The sequence below is a fragment of the Podarcis melisellensis genome, assembly GCF_964234715.1.
Source record: "Podarcis melisellensis genome assembly, chromosome: 17".
NCBI lineage: Eukaryota > Metazoa > Chordata > Lepidosauria > Squamata > Lacertidae > Podarcis > Podarcis melisellensis.
In genome coordinates this window covers 7216437-7234050 of record NC_138534.1, presented here as the reverse complement: position 1 = coordinate 7234050, position 17614 = coordinate 7216437, and the positions used below count along the sequence as shown (strand labels likewise).

Here is a 17614-nt window from a genome sequence, read left to right as displayed (position 1 = left end):
GCACCGGGCCAATGGGGTCAGGAGCTCTATGGATGTGCACAGATTTATTATTATTATTATTATTATTATTATTATTATTATTATTATTATTATACCCCGCCTATCTGGCTGGGTTTCCCCAGCCACTCTGGGTGGCTTCCAACAAAGATTAAAAATACATTAAAATGTCACACATTAAAAACTTCCCTAAATAAAAAGGATACAATCCTCCTTATCTTTCTCTCTTTTGTCAGCAAGAGCTGCATACCAAATTCTCATAAACTTGCTTGTCATTGCATATCTCAGTAAGATCTTAAAGGTGATACGGCACTTCACGTATGTTACCTCTATAAATTAGAGCTGCCATATGTCCAGGTCTTCCTGGACACATCCGGGAATTGGACTGTCAAAATGGTGTCCTGACTGATTTTTGACGAATCGACAAAATGTCCAGGGAAACCCAGACGTATGGCAACTAGGGTGATTTTTTAAGAAAAAAGCTGGGGGTTTTTTAATAAAAAAAAGGTCTACAATTTTGTCCAGATTTTCACTTTTGGGACTATGGCAACTGTACCATAGATCACTGCAATAAATCCTATATTGTTGGTCACAGGAGATAGACTGCATGAGTGTTAGATGCAGAGTCCTGGCTGCAATAACGTTCTCCCCAAACACTCCCCCTAGCATACTGCCTGTGACAATGACTTTATTGACCACTAGCCATGATCGCCAAGAGATTGTAGGGGAAGGCAATCAAGCCGAGGACCAGGAACTGTGACCTTCCCCCCCCCTCCCCAGCCCCTGACATTCTGGCCTGGACTTCCCTACCTGCACTGCGGTTTGGGTTCGGCGGCAAAGTGCTGTTGGCTCCGCTGCTGTCGCAGGAGTAGTTTCCCTCCTCCAGGGGACAGATGTCCAGCTTGTTCCACTTCTTCAGAAGCTGCAGCCACAGAGTCCGCTCCTCCAGCTTGCAGTGAGGGCTCAGGACCACACAAACCCACAAGGCGCCTGGGACACAAGGAGAAAAAAAAGGGGGGGGAGAATAGCCAGGTTAACTTCCGTCTGTTATCTAAAGCCAGATTAAATGTTTTCCCTTCTGAAGTGCTATGGGGAAGATTGGCTGGTGTCCCATACCAAGATAGGCTGTGCCCATGTTCCCAGGGTGTTGAATGTATGGAACACATTTTATTGCATTGTAGTCTGTATAAACAGGATTAGACAACATCTAATCAATCCAATTAGGGACGCGGGAGGCGCTGTGGGTAAAACCTCAGCGCCTAGGACTTGCCGATCGCGGTTCGAATCCCCGCAGCGGGGTGCGCTCCCGTTGCTCGGTCCCAGCGCCTGCCAACCTAGCAGTTCGAAAGCACCCTCGGGTGCAAGTAGATAAATAGGGACCGCTTACTAGCGGGAAGGTAAATGGCGTTTCCGTGTGTGGCTCTGGCTCGCCAGAGCAGCTTCGTCACGCTGGCCACGTGACCCGGAAGTGTCTGCGGACAGCGCTGGCTCTCGGCCTATAGAGTGAGATGAGCGCACAACCCTAGAGTCTGTCAAGACTGGCCCGTATGGGCAGGGGTACCTTTACCTTTACCTAATCAATCCAATACTAATAGAACAACCTGGAATGTCCAGGTTCTCCTTGAGGATAAGTTTGATACTATTACACTGTCTGTAGCAAAATTCCTCTCGGAGGCGGTAAAAATGAGAAATCAGTATGTACAGGCTAAAGCTCCTCTGTTGGCTAGGAAGGCTGATTTTATACCTCAATAACAATATACTATTGGTGAACTGTGTATTTTGGGTCTATGGACTGCAATAAAGTCGTGTGACAAGCCAGGGATCAGGCTCACTGCCTTAGGGCCACAGGGTGCAGCAATTGTGCTGGGGTCCACACATATTGTGGCCTTGAGCTCCAGTATGAAAGACAGACAGCAACAAACAACAAAATATCAGCGTATCTAGCAAACAGGTTGCAGCAGAACTGGGAGGATTCACCAAACCAGGGATACAGAAGACCAGGGAGTTTAAAGGCAAAATATAGGGGGACCTCTAAGGGCAGAATTCTGCTCAAGGAGTATTGGCTAGCACACCCCAAGAAACTGCCTTCTCTTCCTCCCAAATCCAACACAATGTCATCAGAAGGCAGGCTTGGGGTATTAATGACACGGCTACAGACTGCGTAGTTCCTTTTAAATCTTTCCATATAATGTTGCACTCTGCCATGGGTCAATCTTTAAACAGCTGAGAAGTCAGCTGTTAATCATCTTGTGAAGGACTTCTGCACCATCTTTGCTTAAGTACTGCCTGCAGGCTAAAAAAAATGTTTCAGATTTTCTTTTCTGCCCAAAACATGGAACTGACTGAAAGGAGAGAGTGAGGGGAGCATTTTCAACTGAGAGTTCATCCGATCGTAGAATCAGTGGATGTTATCTTTTTTAAAAATATTGCTTCTTTATCGTATTTCAACACTGCAAACTGCTCACATCATTTTGGCATGGAATAAGCTTAAAAAAAACACCAAATGAGGCCAAGCGAGTCCCACCTCCAACATCTGGGATTTCAGTGGGCTCTGCCCATATTTCCAAACTTCTCTTTGCAATCCTAAGGACTATAATCTTCATTTTTAAAAAGAAAAAGGCAAGGAGAGAAAGCTGAATAGTTCCTCTGACATGAAGCACACAGCTCCTAGCCATAGACTCTCCTGGGCAGGCCCACCCCTTGCGTAAGATGAACTCACCTAGTTCATCCCAGAGTTGCCGGCACTTGTCAGTCATGCCAGCCCCTTGCTGCCGCCAAAGGGCCAGGCGTGGATCCTGCAGGAACTGCTCTGTCATCAGGATGAGCATTCGTGCCCCATTGGAGTCTCGCATTCGCAGCATTTCCCGCACCTGGGAAAGGAGAGAGGTCACAACAGGAAAGGAGAAGGCCAAGGGATCCAGAAAGCAACTGCATCTCCTCTCCCAAAGATGTAAAGCCATGTGCAGACAACTGTCACAATCCTCTCCACCTACTGACTGAGCCCAGCTACCCTGAGCCCCATGCCCTCCTCCTCTGGGCTGCATTGACACCTCAGCAATCAAGAGTCCTGCATGTCAAAACGGCCAGTTGACTTTGCCCAGTTACCAGTTACCCTGTTTCCCCAAAAATAAGTGTCTTATCTTAATTTTTGCTCCCAAAGATGCGCTAGGTCTTATTTTTAGGGGATGTCTTATTTTTCCATGAAGTAGAATACGGTACACATTTATTGTCTAATTGTGAGTCAGCCAGAGCAGGCAGCAGGTGGCAGCTTGGCCTGGCGGTGGCACTGGCTCTCTGATTTAAAGAGACCTCGCACCGCCTGAACAGCTCCGGCTGCGCTGCGGCCAATCAGTGAGCTGCACGGCGGCGCCTGTCGCTACGGTCCAGAGGAGTCAGGCGCCTTATGGTAGCTTCGGGGGCCTTATGTTCGGGAGAGGCCTTATTATCGGGGAGGTCTTATTTTCGGGGGGTGCCTTATATTACAGCGAGAGTCAAAACTGGAAGGTGGTCTTTTTTTCGGGGAAAGATGGTATCAGCATCTTCTCCATGCTGCCGACATCTTTCTATATCCCCAAATGTCAGCAACCCAACACTTTTAAAAAGCTTTGTCTTAGCAGGAACCAGATGTCAAGAGGGGGGTGCTTCCCAAGAAACCTGATCTCTTTAGGAACAGGTTGAAGGAACATTATAACTCTTATGCCCAAGCAATGGCAACTTTCCATGCCACACACTGTATTCCCCCCCCCCAGCAAAAATACAGCCCTAAAGAACAAAGTGAATGGGCAGAGTCCACCGACCAGGCAGGGGATGACCAGAGAGATGATGTGGCTCGAATCGTGCCCACAATGATGAGTAAGAGGAGGAAGCAGGGCTGGGTCCACAAATAAGAGGCTTTTACCTTGTTGAACATGGACTGGAGCTGCTTGCTTGCCCCGTAGTAGCCGCCATTTGAGAGCAGCTGCTTCACCTGCTCTTGGATCTGCTCCTCATCCAGGTGCCAGCAGTTTGCGTCCTCAATGCCAGCACCAGCTGTGGGGTCAGGGGCACCTGGCAAGAGACGACCAAAGCATCCGTTGTGACACACACCCAAGACCTGACCCAGCAGCGTTACCCACGACTGTGTGTAACAATAAATGAATCCAGTTTAATGAAAGTGAGTTAAGTTCAACCTCTTGTCCAGTAAAGTAAAAAGGGGCAAACGGCGGCTGAACGAGGTGCCTTTGGGGAGCTGGGGGAGGGGAGAGTATGACCATCGTTCTTTTGAACTTCAAAAGTAAGAGAGGATGTTTGCATATACAGTGGTGCCTTGCAAGACGAAAAAAATCTTGCAGTTTTTTCGTCTTGCAAAGCAAGCCCATTAGCGGCTTAGCGGATTAGTGCTATTAGCGGCTTAGCGGATCAGCTGATAAGCGGCTTAGCGGCTTGGGGAAAAGGGGGGGAGGGAAAAAAACCCTGCAGGAACTCGCAAGACATTTTCGTCTTGCGAAGCAAGCCCATAGGAAATTCATTTTGCAAAGCACCTCCAAAACGGAAAACCCTTTCGTCTAGCGGGTTTTCCGTCTTGCGAGGCATTCGCCTTGCGGGGCACCACTGTATAGACTGTGATCCCCTCAACATAAAAGGTTTGTGAATATACATGTATAAAAGTTCATGCACAAGAGCGAAACGGAAATGGGTCAACACGCCCGTGCAGCTGAATTGTGAGAGCTGCAGTGTCCTGGCATTGGAGCTGAGCTTGGAAGCAGAGCTGGAATGATAAGAGATAAGACGACAGGCCCATCAGAGGAGCTACTTGTGCATCTTCGCAAGGAATAGAAATACAAAGCTTATCTGATGCTCAGGGAATGTGAGTATCACCCATGCAGAACTAGCCTTATTCGTATCTCATTATATAATTGTTGCACCATTTGCAGCAATGTAGCACTGTGGCACTGTGGTCTAAACCACAGAGCCTAGGGCTTGCCGATCAGAAGGTCGGCGGTTCGAATCCCCCGTGACGGGGTGAACTCCCGTTGCTCAGTCCCTGCTCCTACCAACCTAGCAGTTCGAAAGCACGCCAAAGTGCAAGTAGATAAATAGGTACCACTCCGGCGGGAAGGCAAATGGCGTTTCCATGCGCTGCTCTGGTTCGCCAGAAGCAGCTTAGTCATGTTGGCCACATGACCCAGAAGCTGTCTGCAGACAAACGCCAGCTCCCTTGGCCAGTAAATTGAAATGAGCGCCACAACCCCGGAGTCGTCCACAACTGGACTTAAAGGTCAGGGGTCCCTTTACCTAGCACTGTTAGTCTACAATACAGATTCTCTCTACACCCTCTCTTTTCTGTGTAAGAGGTGTTGTCCCCTTGTAACCGTGGCGGTCATGGTGAATCAAATTTTTGGCCTTCACTCGGCAATCAAGGAGAATTTGGGCAGTTAAATCATCTGGGAGATGATCTACAATGAAATTAAGAAAATCCTTAAGTGGACATTTGTTAAGAAACCGGAGGCTTTTCTCTTGGGCATGGTTAGCCAAACGGTACGAAGGGAAGACAGAACATTCTTCATGTATGCAACCACGGCGGCAAGAATTCTATTGGCGAAGTACTGGAAGACTCAAGAACTACCCTCTCTGGAAGAATGGCAAATCAAGGTGACAGAATTTATGGGACTGGCTGAGATGACCGGCAGAATCCGTGACCAGAGGAGAGAGACGGTGGAAGAGGACTGGAGGAAGTTTAAAATTTATCTTAAGAATTATTGTAAAATTTCGGAATGTTGAAATGTCAAAAGGTATGAGATATAGAATTATAGCGGTTAAATTTGAAATATGAGAAAATTTAAGGAAAAAGAGTCTTGAAATTGAACAAAGGTTTGCTAAAAATTAATATTTTAAAACTAAGGATGCAGTGAAGGGGAGGTTTGGGGAAGTCACATTATGTGTTAATTTGTATTGTTTTGTTGTTGTTGTTTTTGTTTTGTATGTTTCTGTTATTGTTTATGTTGGTGAAAATTAATAAAAATACTTTTAAAAAAAAAGAGAGAATTTGGGCAGTTCCTTTTCAGCAGCTGACATGGAAGAGCCCCAGCACCCAACCACCCACTCCGTGCCCAAGAGGAGGAAACGGGCAAGCAAGAGATGTTGCCATGCATCCCTTGTCCAGACCTTGCTGCACCTGCAGCTGTCCTGTAACCTCCCCGCTGCTTCCTCTGTCTCCCCGGGGGACCCAAACAGAGTTTCATACCATGCACTCGGTTGATCTCGGAGCCAAGCAGCAGAATCTCATCAGCAAGCCTCTGCGCGGTCGGCAGCACCTCCGTGTGGTGCGCACTGATCAGGTACTGCACAAATTTCTGCAGCTGGTCCCGGTTCATTTGGGACAGCGTTTCCGAGATGGGCAGGCGCAGCTCCACCTGGCGGGCCTGCCGGATGCGGTGCAGGGACAAGGCCACCACGTGGGCACAGTAGAAGATGTCCCGGTTGTCGCAGGCACAGCTCACTGACGTGATCTTACAGCGGTCAAAACTGATGGAGACATGGTAACTGTGCTCAGGCTCGCTGGGGCCTGGAGGCTCCGTCACAATCCCGCTCAGGTGGAAACCTGTGTGTTTAAAGAGGAGGGGGGAAAAGAAACAAATAGTCAATGAACATACAAAGTGTCTGCCCCTGACCAAGAGGACTAAAGGACCAAAAAATGAGGACCATTCCCCCTGCCTTCCCCCAGCAGGGAAGGTGAAGGCCTTGCAGACAGCAAGCATGGCCAAATTAAGCTACACAAGGGGGTTGGGGAAAACCAGCCTGATGGGGACATTTTTAGGGGACTAACTTTTTGGCCATGAACACAAACCAGCTGTGTAGCAAACAGACATTAAGGGGAACTGACAGGCAAGGAGTCCAACCACTTAACTTTCATCCTGCTCAGTTTGAACAAGGAGCAACAGCCCTCTTAGCTTAGAACAGGCATGGCCAAACCTGGCCCACCAGATATTTTGGGACCACAATTCCCATCATCCCTGACCACTGGTCCAGTTAGCAAGGGATGATGGGAGTTGTAGTCCCAAAACACCAGGAGGGCCAAGTTTGGCCATGCCTGGAAAAAGGAACAGGACAAATATGAATCACAGAAATGCAGAGCTGGAAGGTACCCTGAGGGTCATCTAGCTCAACCCTTTGCAACGCAGAAATCTAAAGAGCCCAACCCACAGCACAATCCTTATTCAAAAAATTAACAGTCAGCCCCCTTCAGGGGTGACCCTAGTGCATACTTTAAAGCAGGTGGTTTTTGAAAATTATTATTCATTAAACGGACAGGCCGTCCTTCATCCAAGGATCATGTGGAGCTGCTGAAAAGCCAGAGGAAATCCCGCCCACTCAAAAATAGGAGAGCTTGGCCCAGACCTGCCTGCAGGGTCCTGATCTTGGCTGCACCTGCAGCTTAACCTGGAAGTGGTACCAGGCAGATAACACACACCTGAGCGAGGCGCAGGAAGTCCTGGGAGGTGCAGCTCAGCTGCATTGACCAAGTGGGTGAGTCACACACAGATGACGAAAGCAGGCACACTGACAAAGCAGGCGAGGCCCAAGGCCACACCTGTAGACCCTGGTGCATCACAGCCCAAGCACAGCAAAGGAGGACACCTTGCTGGTAGTGCCAGCTAGGCCATACGGACCAGTAGGGTGACTCACTCTAACTGGCCCCACACCCTGCAGCTTGTCCTCAGCCCTCTGGCACGGGGAAGCTACTGGCTACACAGACAGCAGCCAGGCACAACCCTGTCCTCAACCACAGAGAGAGAGAGAAAGCAGACCTAGAGCTCTGCAATGTCACCTGGACCTCCACCCTGGCACAGCCCAGGCACAATATAATAGGCAAAGTAGAAAAACAAACTGCGCCTGAGGGGGAAATGTTACTAACAGCCTTAGGTATGGGGCTCCATAAGGACACAACTAGAAAGCCCACATTTCAGAGATCACAAGCACCGTTTTGGTACTTGGCACTTTGGTACTCCCAGTCCTGCTAACAGCATGTTTGTATCACAACACCAATATGTACGTCTGTGGTGCAGCAGAATGGATAACGCTCAATTTTGTAAATATCTTTGTTTTCATGTGTTGTAATTCACTCTGAGATTTCCCCCCCCCCCCCAAATATAAAGAGGTATAGAAATGAAATGAATACTACTAATAATAGTAAATATATAAATATTAAAAATCCTCCCCAAAGGCACCTGGACATTCCATTGTGGCCACCACAACCTAGGTTTATGGTGCCATTTGGTGATAAACTTATATACAGTGGTACCTCAGGATAAGTACTTAATTCGTTCCGGAGGTCCGTACTTAACCTGAAACTGTTCTTAACCTGAAGCACCACTTTAGCTAATGGGGCCTCCTGCTGCTGCCACGCCGCTGGAGCCCGATTTCTGTTCTCATCCTGAAGAAAAGTTCTTAACCTGAAGCACTATTTCTGGGTTAGCGCAGTCTGTAACCTGAAGCGTATGTAACCTGAAGCGTATGTAACCTGAGGTACCACTGTATATAAATTTCTAACACTGCCCCTGGCCATCAGTCATTCTGACTGGGGCTGATAGGGGCTGGGGTCTCTGGCAACAGCTGAAAGACACCCCTTTGGCTACCCCTATTCTAGGAAAACAGGGGACAAAGTAAATACATCATAATAATTCAGTGGAATCATTTCCTTGATACTCCAAATGCTATGTAACCTGTAGGTCCGTCTTCAGCCCTATATTCAAGAAACATGTCATGATGACTTCAGAGCTATAAGCTCAAGTTCAGTGGCAGAGGACAGAAGGGCAAATAATAAAAGGGAACGAAATTAAAATAGCTACCCCCCGGGAAATTAATAAACTGGACAATGCAGAACTTCCAAACAACAGAACTTCTGTCAAAGCTCTTTGAACATCAGTTCTAAAACATTAAAGGTAAAGGTACCCCTGACCATTAGGTCCAGTCGCGAGCGACTCTGGGGTTGCGTGCTCATCTCGCTCTATGGGCCGAGGGAGCCATCGGTTGTCCTCAGGCAGCTTCTGGGTCATGTGGCCAGCATGACTAATGCCGTTTACCTTCCCACCGCAATGGTACCTATTTATCTACTTGCACTTTGACGTGCTTTCGAACTGCTAGGTTGGCAGGAGCAGGGACCAAGCAACGGGAGCTCACCCCGTCACGGGTATTTGAACCGCCGAGCTTCCAACTGGCAAGCCCAAGAGGCTCAGTGGTTTAGACCACAGTGCCACCCACGTCCCTTCTAAAACATTAGAATAGCTAAATAAGAGAAGCAGTATATTTACATGGTATTTTCAAACAACTTTCTTGCACACAGGGCTCATCTATACTTCCCCCAGGGAAAACCCGCTCTTTACCACTGAATTGGAGCAAACATCAATTGGATTTTCTGTGGATTGACGTATGCTCCAATTCAGCGGCAAACAGCAGGTTTTCGAGCAGAAAGCAGCGGGGCAAATGGAAAACCTCTGAGAGCCATGCCTTGTAGCCACAGGACAAGTGGCAGTGTGGACAAGCCTTAAGGTTGCAATCCTAAATACTGGGAATTAAGCCCCATATTTACTTCTGAAGAAGTCTCCATAGGTTTGTGCTACCACTCGCTCCTGAAAAATGATATGCTTTGAGAATCTTGTATTAAATATAGCCACAAAAGGTCTTTAGCTATTCTGTACACCAGAGTGTTGCCCCATCATTGGCATAAGCATCTACAGTAAGATGGAAAAGGAGCAGCTTTGATTAAAAGTTGTGATAAAACAAAAACCTGTTGAAGCATCAGGGATCGGTCTTGGGACATATTTTAATCAGTATTTTTTTTATTAGGTAGGAGGAGTTCATTGATAAAGTCTATGAATGAAAGGAGGTGAAAAGGTATTGCTTCTAAAGAACCAGGAGGCCAAACTGGATTAATTCACTGAGCAGAGCAATGGAATGAAATCCTACAGTGGAAAGAGTTGGAGTCATACGCTGAAACTACCACAGTTTTCTGTATTATTAGCAAAGGACTCATCAGCTGCAAATAACAAATGAGGAAAGAACTGGGCAGATCCTGCTCAGTCACAAAAGGCTATGAGCCACCCAGGAGATGAAGCTGTAAAGGAGACAAATGTAATTCTTCGCTGTACGAGATGGAGCACTTTCAAGCAGGAAGCATTAATGAGTTTGCACAAGCCTTTGGCAAGACGTCATCTAGAAGGCGAACCTGGCCACTCTTTTCAAGGAGGAAAAAAGTCCAACAGGAACAGAAGGAGAAGTCAATCAATAATTATTTATCTCATTTTAAGGCGACATCAACTATAAAACAATATGTTAAAATATAATTGATAAATCTAGACCGGCAATTTGGAGATGGTGCTGAAAAGTGGGAAGAGGTAGAGGCTTCTCTAGTATCCTATATTTAACTTCACTTTTGTGAGTTGCCTAGAATTATCTGCTCCAGAATCACCTGAAGACACACTGGCCTGGTTTGCGCAAGACCAGGTATCCCCAAAGTCGGCCCTCCAGCTGTTGTTGGACTACAATTCCCATCATCCCTGACGACTGGTCCTGTTAGCTGGGGATGATGGGAGTTGTAGTCCCAAAACAGCTGGAGGGCCGAGTTTGGGGATGCCTGCGTAAGACTGACCGTGAACGAGAAGCACGTGATCCAAAGCAGTACATCAAGGATATGGTTATTGCTCGATGTTTATTTTGGGGGGAACTGACAAGGGGTCCATGTTCAGACGAGACCACAAGTCAGCCTCAGAGTTGTTTTTAATCTGTGGCTAAGCAGGAGCAGGGGTGAAATGCCACAGGAATAGCCTGCTCACAATAAATCACAACTTTAAGCTACTGTTTAATGCGACAAACAAAGTGGGCTGCTGTGCCTTGAATGCTGCATGCATTTAACTGATGGTGCCATTAATGGAAGACCCTGGCTTGGAGCTATGGGGTGAGCTTAAGGACTTCTTGCTTCATCCCAGCCCTAGGACTCTATTGTAAAGGTAAAGGACCCCTGGACGGTTAAGTCCAGTCAAAGGCGACTATGGGGTTGCGGCGCTCATCTCACTTTCAGGCCAAGGGAGCTGGCGTTTGTCCACGGACAAGCTTTCTGGGTCATGTGGCCAGCATGACTAAACCGCTTCTGGCACAATGGAACACTACTTACTACTACTACTACTACTACTACTACTACTACTACTACAGCTTATTTAGCTACCTGGAGTATGGTGATTGCGAGATGACAGTGGTAAAAACATGCCACTGCTCATCATATTTTGTTTAAGCATTTTTCTATTTTTGCTGCATCAGGAGTACTAAAGAGAACCCCTAAACTCCAGCCCACCTGAAGCTAGCAACCTTTTGACTTGCACAGATTTCACATCCGTTATACTATAAGCGGTAACTCAAGCCTTGCAGGGTAAGTTATCCTTTCTGCTTCTGTATGACTCAACTCCAAAGTCTAATCTGAAGTGGTAACTTTTTGATTGGAGGCTTTAAAACATGCTAGTGGCAAGGCAAATCTCAGCTTAGGTCTACCAGTGCAGAAGAAAAAGGTGACAAGGTGGACTGTACCACTTCAGACACGGATGGGGATGTCATCTTGAAGGACCCCCCAATTATTATTCTTAAATCTCTTGGCAAGTCTTTACACCTGATCTGGTGTATGTTTGCCGAGAATTCTCTTTATTGTGTTAGCTTTTATGCTTTCTTTCTTTTTTTTTAACTAGCAGAGAGTTTATAACGCACAGGAGCATTTGGAAGCAGGATTCCAGTCACCTGCACCAGAGCAGTACAGCCCGTGATCCCTTTTCGCTATGCTGCAAGCACAGCTCCAACTCCAAAGCCTCGGTTTCATTAAAAGGCCAAGCTCTGCTCTCATACAGCTCAACAACTTGCCTGAATAGCAATACCTGCTGCAAGCATAACAAAACAGCTGTAACTCCAAAGGACAGAAAGGACTTTTGTATTCAAATAATGTGTGGGGGTAGTATCCAAATTAATCAGCATGCTCTCCGCACATTTGCTCTCTTTTATATCTAAGTTTATTTAGGGAGATATTCGTCATACTCCCAGCAGACTGCTTGGACCCAAGTTACAAAAATAAAAATAAAAAATGAAATAGTTAAAACATCAAATAAAACAATCCAGACTAAAACAAATTCACACTTCAAGGAAAATATTTCAGATCCTTCTCTAAGTGGCATTTTGCTCACCCCATATTTATTTACCTACTTAATTTATATAGCTGCCCCATAGCAGAACTCTAGGAAGCCTGTGTGGTCTAGTGGGTAGCGTGTCAGACTATTAACTGAGAGATCAGGGTTCAAATCCCCACTCATTCCTGAAGCTCACCGGGTGACCTTGGGCCAGTCACAGCCTCCTAACCTACCTCACAGGGTAGGGGGTGAGGAGCGGGGTGAACCATGCACTCCTTGCAGAAAAAGAAAAATGCAATAAATAAGCTCATCTGCGTACTTGCTTAGGAAAGCTGGAGAAGCCAGTCAGATGGAGTTGTCAACCTGGCATCCAGGGATCTCCATGCGGTTGCAATTGGCAAAATGCGCCTTGCGCCTGGCTAATTTCTAACACTAGCTCAGGGATGGTGCGAGTTTTACTCCAGCAACATCTAGAGGGCACCTCAGTGGGCATCCATGTGCTGCAACAACTCAAGATGCAAACTCATATTTGAGGCAGAATGATTCAAACATGCGTACACACCACACAGTGACTCTCCACTGAGCATGCAGACTGCCTCCATTTATAAGCACTGTCTTTGAGGCAGCATTTGAGCAAAGATAGGCACTGCTCATGCTATCAAATGAAGCAAGCATGTGTGCTCATTTGCAATGAATAGTGAGCACACATAGCTGAGCTGCTCAAAGAACAGGGAGGTGGCTTCAAGTCCCCTCACCCCGATTTTATAAAAATGGGCAGTTAAAGATGATAGGCAGTTAGAAACTGTATCAAGGGGTCAGGATCAGTTACCAGAAGGTAGCAACACTTGCAACTCAGACATAAACACTTCTGAACATGAAGGTTTTATTAAGTTATCCAGCTCACAGCTATTGCAAGAATAATCCTCAAGTAAAAATGTCTTTCCTTAAAGTATCACTGGCACAATTCCATAGCTTACTCACTGAACTCTTGTTATGCAAAGAAAAACTTGTCTACCATGTCTATCAGCCAGTTTCACTGGACAAGCCCTGAGTTCCGATATTAGGACAATGAGACACATTTTACTCTACGCTATGCAGGATTTTGACAGAAATACCTTTCCCATTAGTCTTTTCTTCTAAATGAAAAGCCCCAAACACTTCAACCTGTTCCAGTAATCGGCTCTACCCCTATTTAATTGCTCTTTTCCCACTACCCTTTTAGTTCTAGAAAAGAAATTGAAAAAAGGCAACCAGAACATTTTGGCTAGGTGCTGCCCTCCAGATCTTGATGAAACACAGATGCTAGCACCATTCAGTATTAGCCATGCTGTCTGGGGCCAATGGGATTTGGGAGTTCAAAACATTGGGAGGGCATTTAGTTATTTACCCCCAGATATACACGACATTTTAAACAGTGTTAGAAACCGAGATATGAAAGCTAGGAGCTGAATGAGACCTTAAACCTAGGTTATTGGCGCAACAATGGAATGTCTAAGCACACTTTTTAATAACAAGAATACAAAGCTGAAAATGAATAAACTGCAGCTAAAATATTACGTTCATTTTACACATCCAAAAAATAAAGCCATGCTTCCTCTACCCACCCCCCTAATATTCTTAGGGGGCCTGCAGGACTTGACATCTTTCCGCAGGGCCTGCAAGACAGAGCTGTTCCACCAGGCCTTTGGTCAGGGCGCAGCCTGACTCCCTTCTTGGCAATCTTTACAAAACTTTAGTTTATGGTTGCCATCAATTTTGATTTTAATTAATTTTTATAATGTTTTTATAATGTTGCACTGTTTTAGTGTTGTTAGCCGCCCTGAGCCCGGCTTCGGCCGGGGAGGGCGGGATATAAATAAAATTTATTATTATTATTAAGAAGGTCTCTTCTCCAGTCTTCAGAGAGTGGCTGGAAGTGGGGAGGCAGAAAAAGGTCCCCCCCCTTACCTTCCACTCTGCAGTTTTAATCTGAAATCTTAGGCCCACCACTGCACCCGGACCTCAGAAACGGCTTGCGCCTATGAAATTCCTTGTCGCAAAATGCGCCTAGAACAATGGGAGTTTTGAATGCTGGTTTTAAAATATTACATTTTGACCACCACCCTCATGTTATCTCCCCACTCCCATCTCATGTGCAAGCACCCTCCCAAGAGAAATACTTATTACTTTGAGCAGATTGTGCTCCATTAGGACTAAATCCGGCTTGAAAAACTAAGTCTGCATGATTAAGAACATAAAATGAGTCCACCTGATCAAGCCAATGGCCTATCTAATCTAGCATTCTGTTCTTACAGTGGCCAAGCAAAGGCCTGTGGGAAGCCTGCAAACTGGACATGAGCTCAACAGATTATTTTGGAACTGTAAATGTGTGAAGAATCTTGAGATAAAAGAAAGACTTTAACAAAATGTTATGTTTGGTCTGTATCCAGTACATAAGTTCCAGATTTGTTGTTTTTCGGGGGGAAATGTGATTTTTATGGGAAAGACGGCACTAAGTCATTTTTATTAAACAAGATCCAGCTGTTTAAGTTACTTCATCTTTCTTTTCAGAGAACTGAGAGCACTTTACCTACTGCTTGGTCAAAACAACACCGAGTAGGAGGGGGAAATCAGGGTTGGGGATTCTGTGGCCTCCAGACGGTTCTAGACTCCCTTCAGCGCCAATGAGCAGGGCAGATCATTCAGCATATAGAGAACCACTGGTTTCCCACCCACTCCTGCTTTAGATGTAACTTTAGGACTTAATATGTGACCCAGAGCTAAGATTCCAGAACTTGTTTCCAGTGGCATGGAATTACTTTTAAAAACAGTAGGTGCAGAATGCCATTCCTTTATTGAGCCAGCACTATACACAACGCAGATCCAATATTAAGAATGGCTTTCATACCAGAAGGGCATGAGTTCCAGACAGTCTTGCTTCTGTTTTAACTCTGTCCAATAAATGTTGCAACAAGCAGTTCACACTTTTACATAAAGCAATGGCTTAGATCCAAACTAAGTTAGCTGAACTTGGGTCCCAAGTTCGTAAACTGAGTTTTGCAAATCAGCCAAACTAAGTCCGCCCATGGTATTCACAGAGCAGATTTCAAGTATTCCAAGCGCACATACTGTCTCGATGTATTTACAGCCTTTCCTGCAAGGCAGGCCAGGATCATGCCTATGTTGTGGGTGCCGAGCCCCAGGGAACGGTGGCTTGTTTAAGGCTACCAAGTTTATGGCTGAGGTGGAAGTTGAACTGGGATTTCCTGGCACGCAGCTCCCGCTCATCAGTTCTACTTTTGGCTTAGCATTGTTAGCAAGTCTGTAACATTTGCAGCAGTCATATGGGGCAGCTCTGAGGACTTGATGACATGGCAGCCTGCTCAGCTCAGGCAGCTTCCAGGAACCCTTGAACAGGTTAGGGGGAGTTGCAGGCAGGAAACCCAATACCATGTTGGTCTTTTTGTTACCAAAAGACTCAGTGCTAGGCTAAGGGCAGGAAGAGGGGAAAGGAATGTAAATCTAGTATTGGTGGCCAGAAATCTGAAAGTGGAAGCCTGTCTCCTGAGCACTGTTACATAGCAGAATGACCCTGTGGGTGGTGATGAGCTTCACATCTCTTGTACAGAAATGTTAAAATAATTTTCAGTCTTTATTGGGCATGGTGGTTTGTTTGTTTTTTTAAATCACACATGTACAGTGGTACCCCAGGTTACATACACTTCAGGTTACAGACTCCGCTAACCCAGAAATAGTACCTCGGGTTAAGAACTTTGCTTCAGGATGAGAACGGAAATCGTGCTCCAGCGGCGCGGCGGCAGCAGGAGGCCCTATTAGCTAAAGTGGTGCTTCAGGTTAAGAACAGTTTCAGGTTAAGAACAGACCTCTGGAACGAATTAAGTACTTAACCCGAGGTACCACTGTACTAGAAAGGGGGAGGGAGGAAGAGAACCTATTACATCTGACCCCTTGACCTCCAGTCTTGCATTTCAAGGTCGCATCACTGGGATACTAAATTATGCCAAAATCTCGAGTTCTAGTCACTACTGAATATTTAATGTTCTGTTTGCTTTTATATGACCAGCAGTCAGCAGATTATTATCAGGCAGGTTGTATGAGTACAGCAACTGCAGACTGGAGATGGGCAAGAAAGGACCAGAAGAGCTAGAACCAACATAGAACACAGCTGCTGCCAACAAGTCTTACGACAAAAACAGACCAAGTCCTAATGTTAGTTCTATATTCTCAGCATGTTTTGGGTGTAACATTCACGAGGTTCATTCACTGTAAAACATGCTATTTCTCTAAGCATTCAGATGAACACAGAATGTGAATTCTCAAATGCTAGCATGCCACTCACAACATATGGCGCAAGCTCAAGTAGACAGGAAAGTGTTGTGGTCCTCTAAATACCCTTCTAATAAAGTAAGGGCTACTGAAACGCAGTTGGAGCAAGAGGTTGTCAAGAATATTACATGGGCTGGAGGATATTCAGCACCAACCACATGCCACAGTCTCTGCCTTAAAGACACAGCCACAGATTATCAAAATACTTCATGGCTTACACACACACACACACACACACACACACACACACACACACACACACAAAGCATTCCATGCAATTAAATCGATGAGAAAACCTAGAACAGGACTTTCAACGTGGCATTTCCAATTCATTGCAGCCTCATGAGGCTGCAATCCTAGGTCCACCTAACCAGGGAATTGGTTGACACCCGTCTGTCGCAAAAGACAATGGAGTGTGCCTCCAGGGGTGAAGTCAAACTGCTGCGTTAGCAGCACTGAAGTAACATCTCTGGGGCACAAGCCTAGGCAGCGTGTATGGAGATCCTGGGCTGCCCAGATGACAAAACCCCTCTCTCGGCTTCGCTGATGTGGTCCAAAGGAAAGCAGAACAATATGTTTGGCACCAGCTTGGCTGCAAGAGTTGCTGGAAGGAGGTGTACAAGGCGCCATCCAGTCATCTAAGGGACTCCACTCCGGATTTGTGTAGGGCTTAGTCCTTAGCCTTTTCTTCTCCCAGACATGTCCCACAAGGCAGCAGAGGTTTAGGATCAGTTTTCCTTCTCCTAGATCAGGGGTCAGCAACCCGCGGCTCTGGAGCCGCATGTGGCTTTTACACCTTTGCCGTGGCTCCGGGGTGGATACTAGCGAGGGGAGGAGGCATTGTGCGCCCTGACACTTCCCACCGTGGTGGGCGCTGTACTGGCTGTGACATCGCATGGGGGCGGTGCGTGCGTTAGTCACGCACCATCCCAATGTCACTTCCTGCCCGCTGTCAGATCGCGGCTTCAGAGATATATTTGTTTTAAATGTCGCAATGGTTTTGCGGCTCCCAGTTGTTTTTTCTTCAGAAACGGGTCCAAGTGGCTCTTTTTGTCTTAAAGGTTGCAAACCCCTGTCCTAGATGGACTACCTTCCCAGGTTGACGAGCCCCATCTGCCCCTCACTTCCCTCTACAGCAACCGCCTTCTTGA

General features: G+C 46.4%; 1 protein-coding gene across 1 annotated transcript in view; it reads right to left on the bottom strand.

Moving 5' to 3' along the window:
- Positions 1-17614, bottom strand: part of ZSWIM4 (zinc finger SWIM-type containing 4) — a 41374-nt gene that overhangs the window by 11622 nt on the left and 12138 nt on the right. The window contains exons 3-6 of the mRNA XM_081893844.1: positions 6221-6577; positions 3896-4044; positions 2717-2867; positions 808-987 (exon numbers count right to left, since the gene is read on the bottom strand). Of these exons, the coding sequence (XP_081749970.1) occupies positions 808-987; positions 2717-2867; positions 3896-4044; positions 6221-6577 (837 nt within the window). The remainder of the gene's footprint in view (positions 1-807; positions 988-2716; positions 2868-3895; positions 4045-6220; positions 6578-17614) is intronic.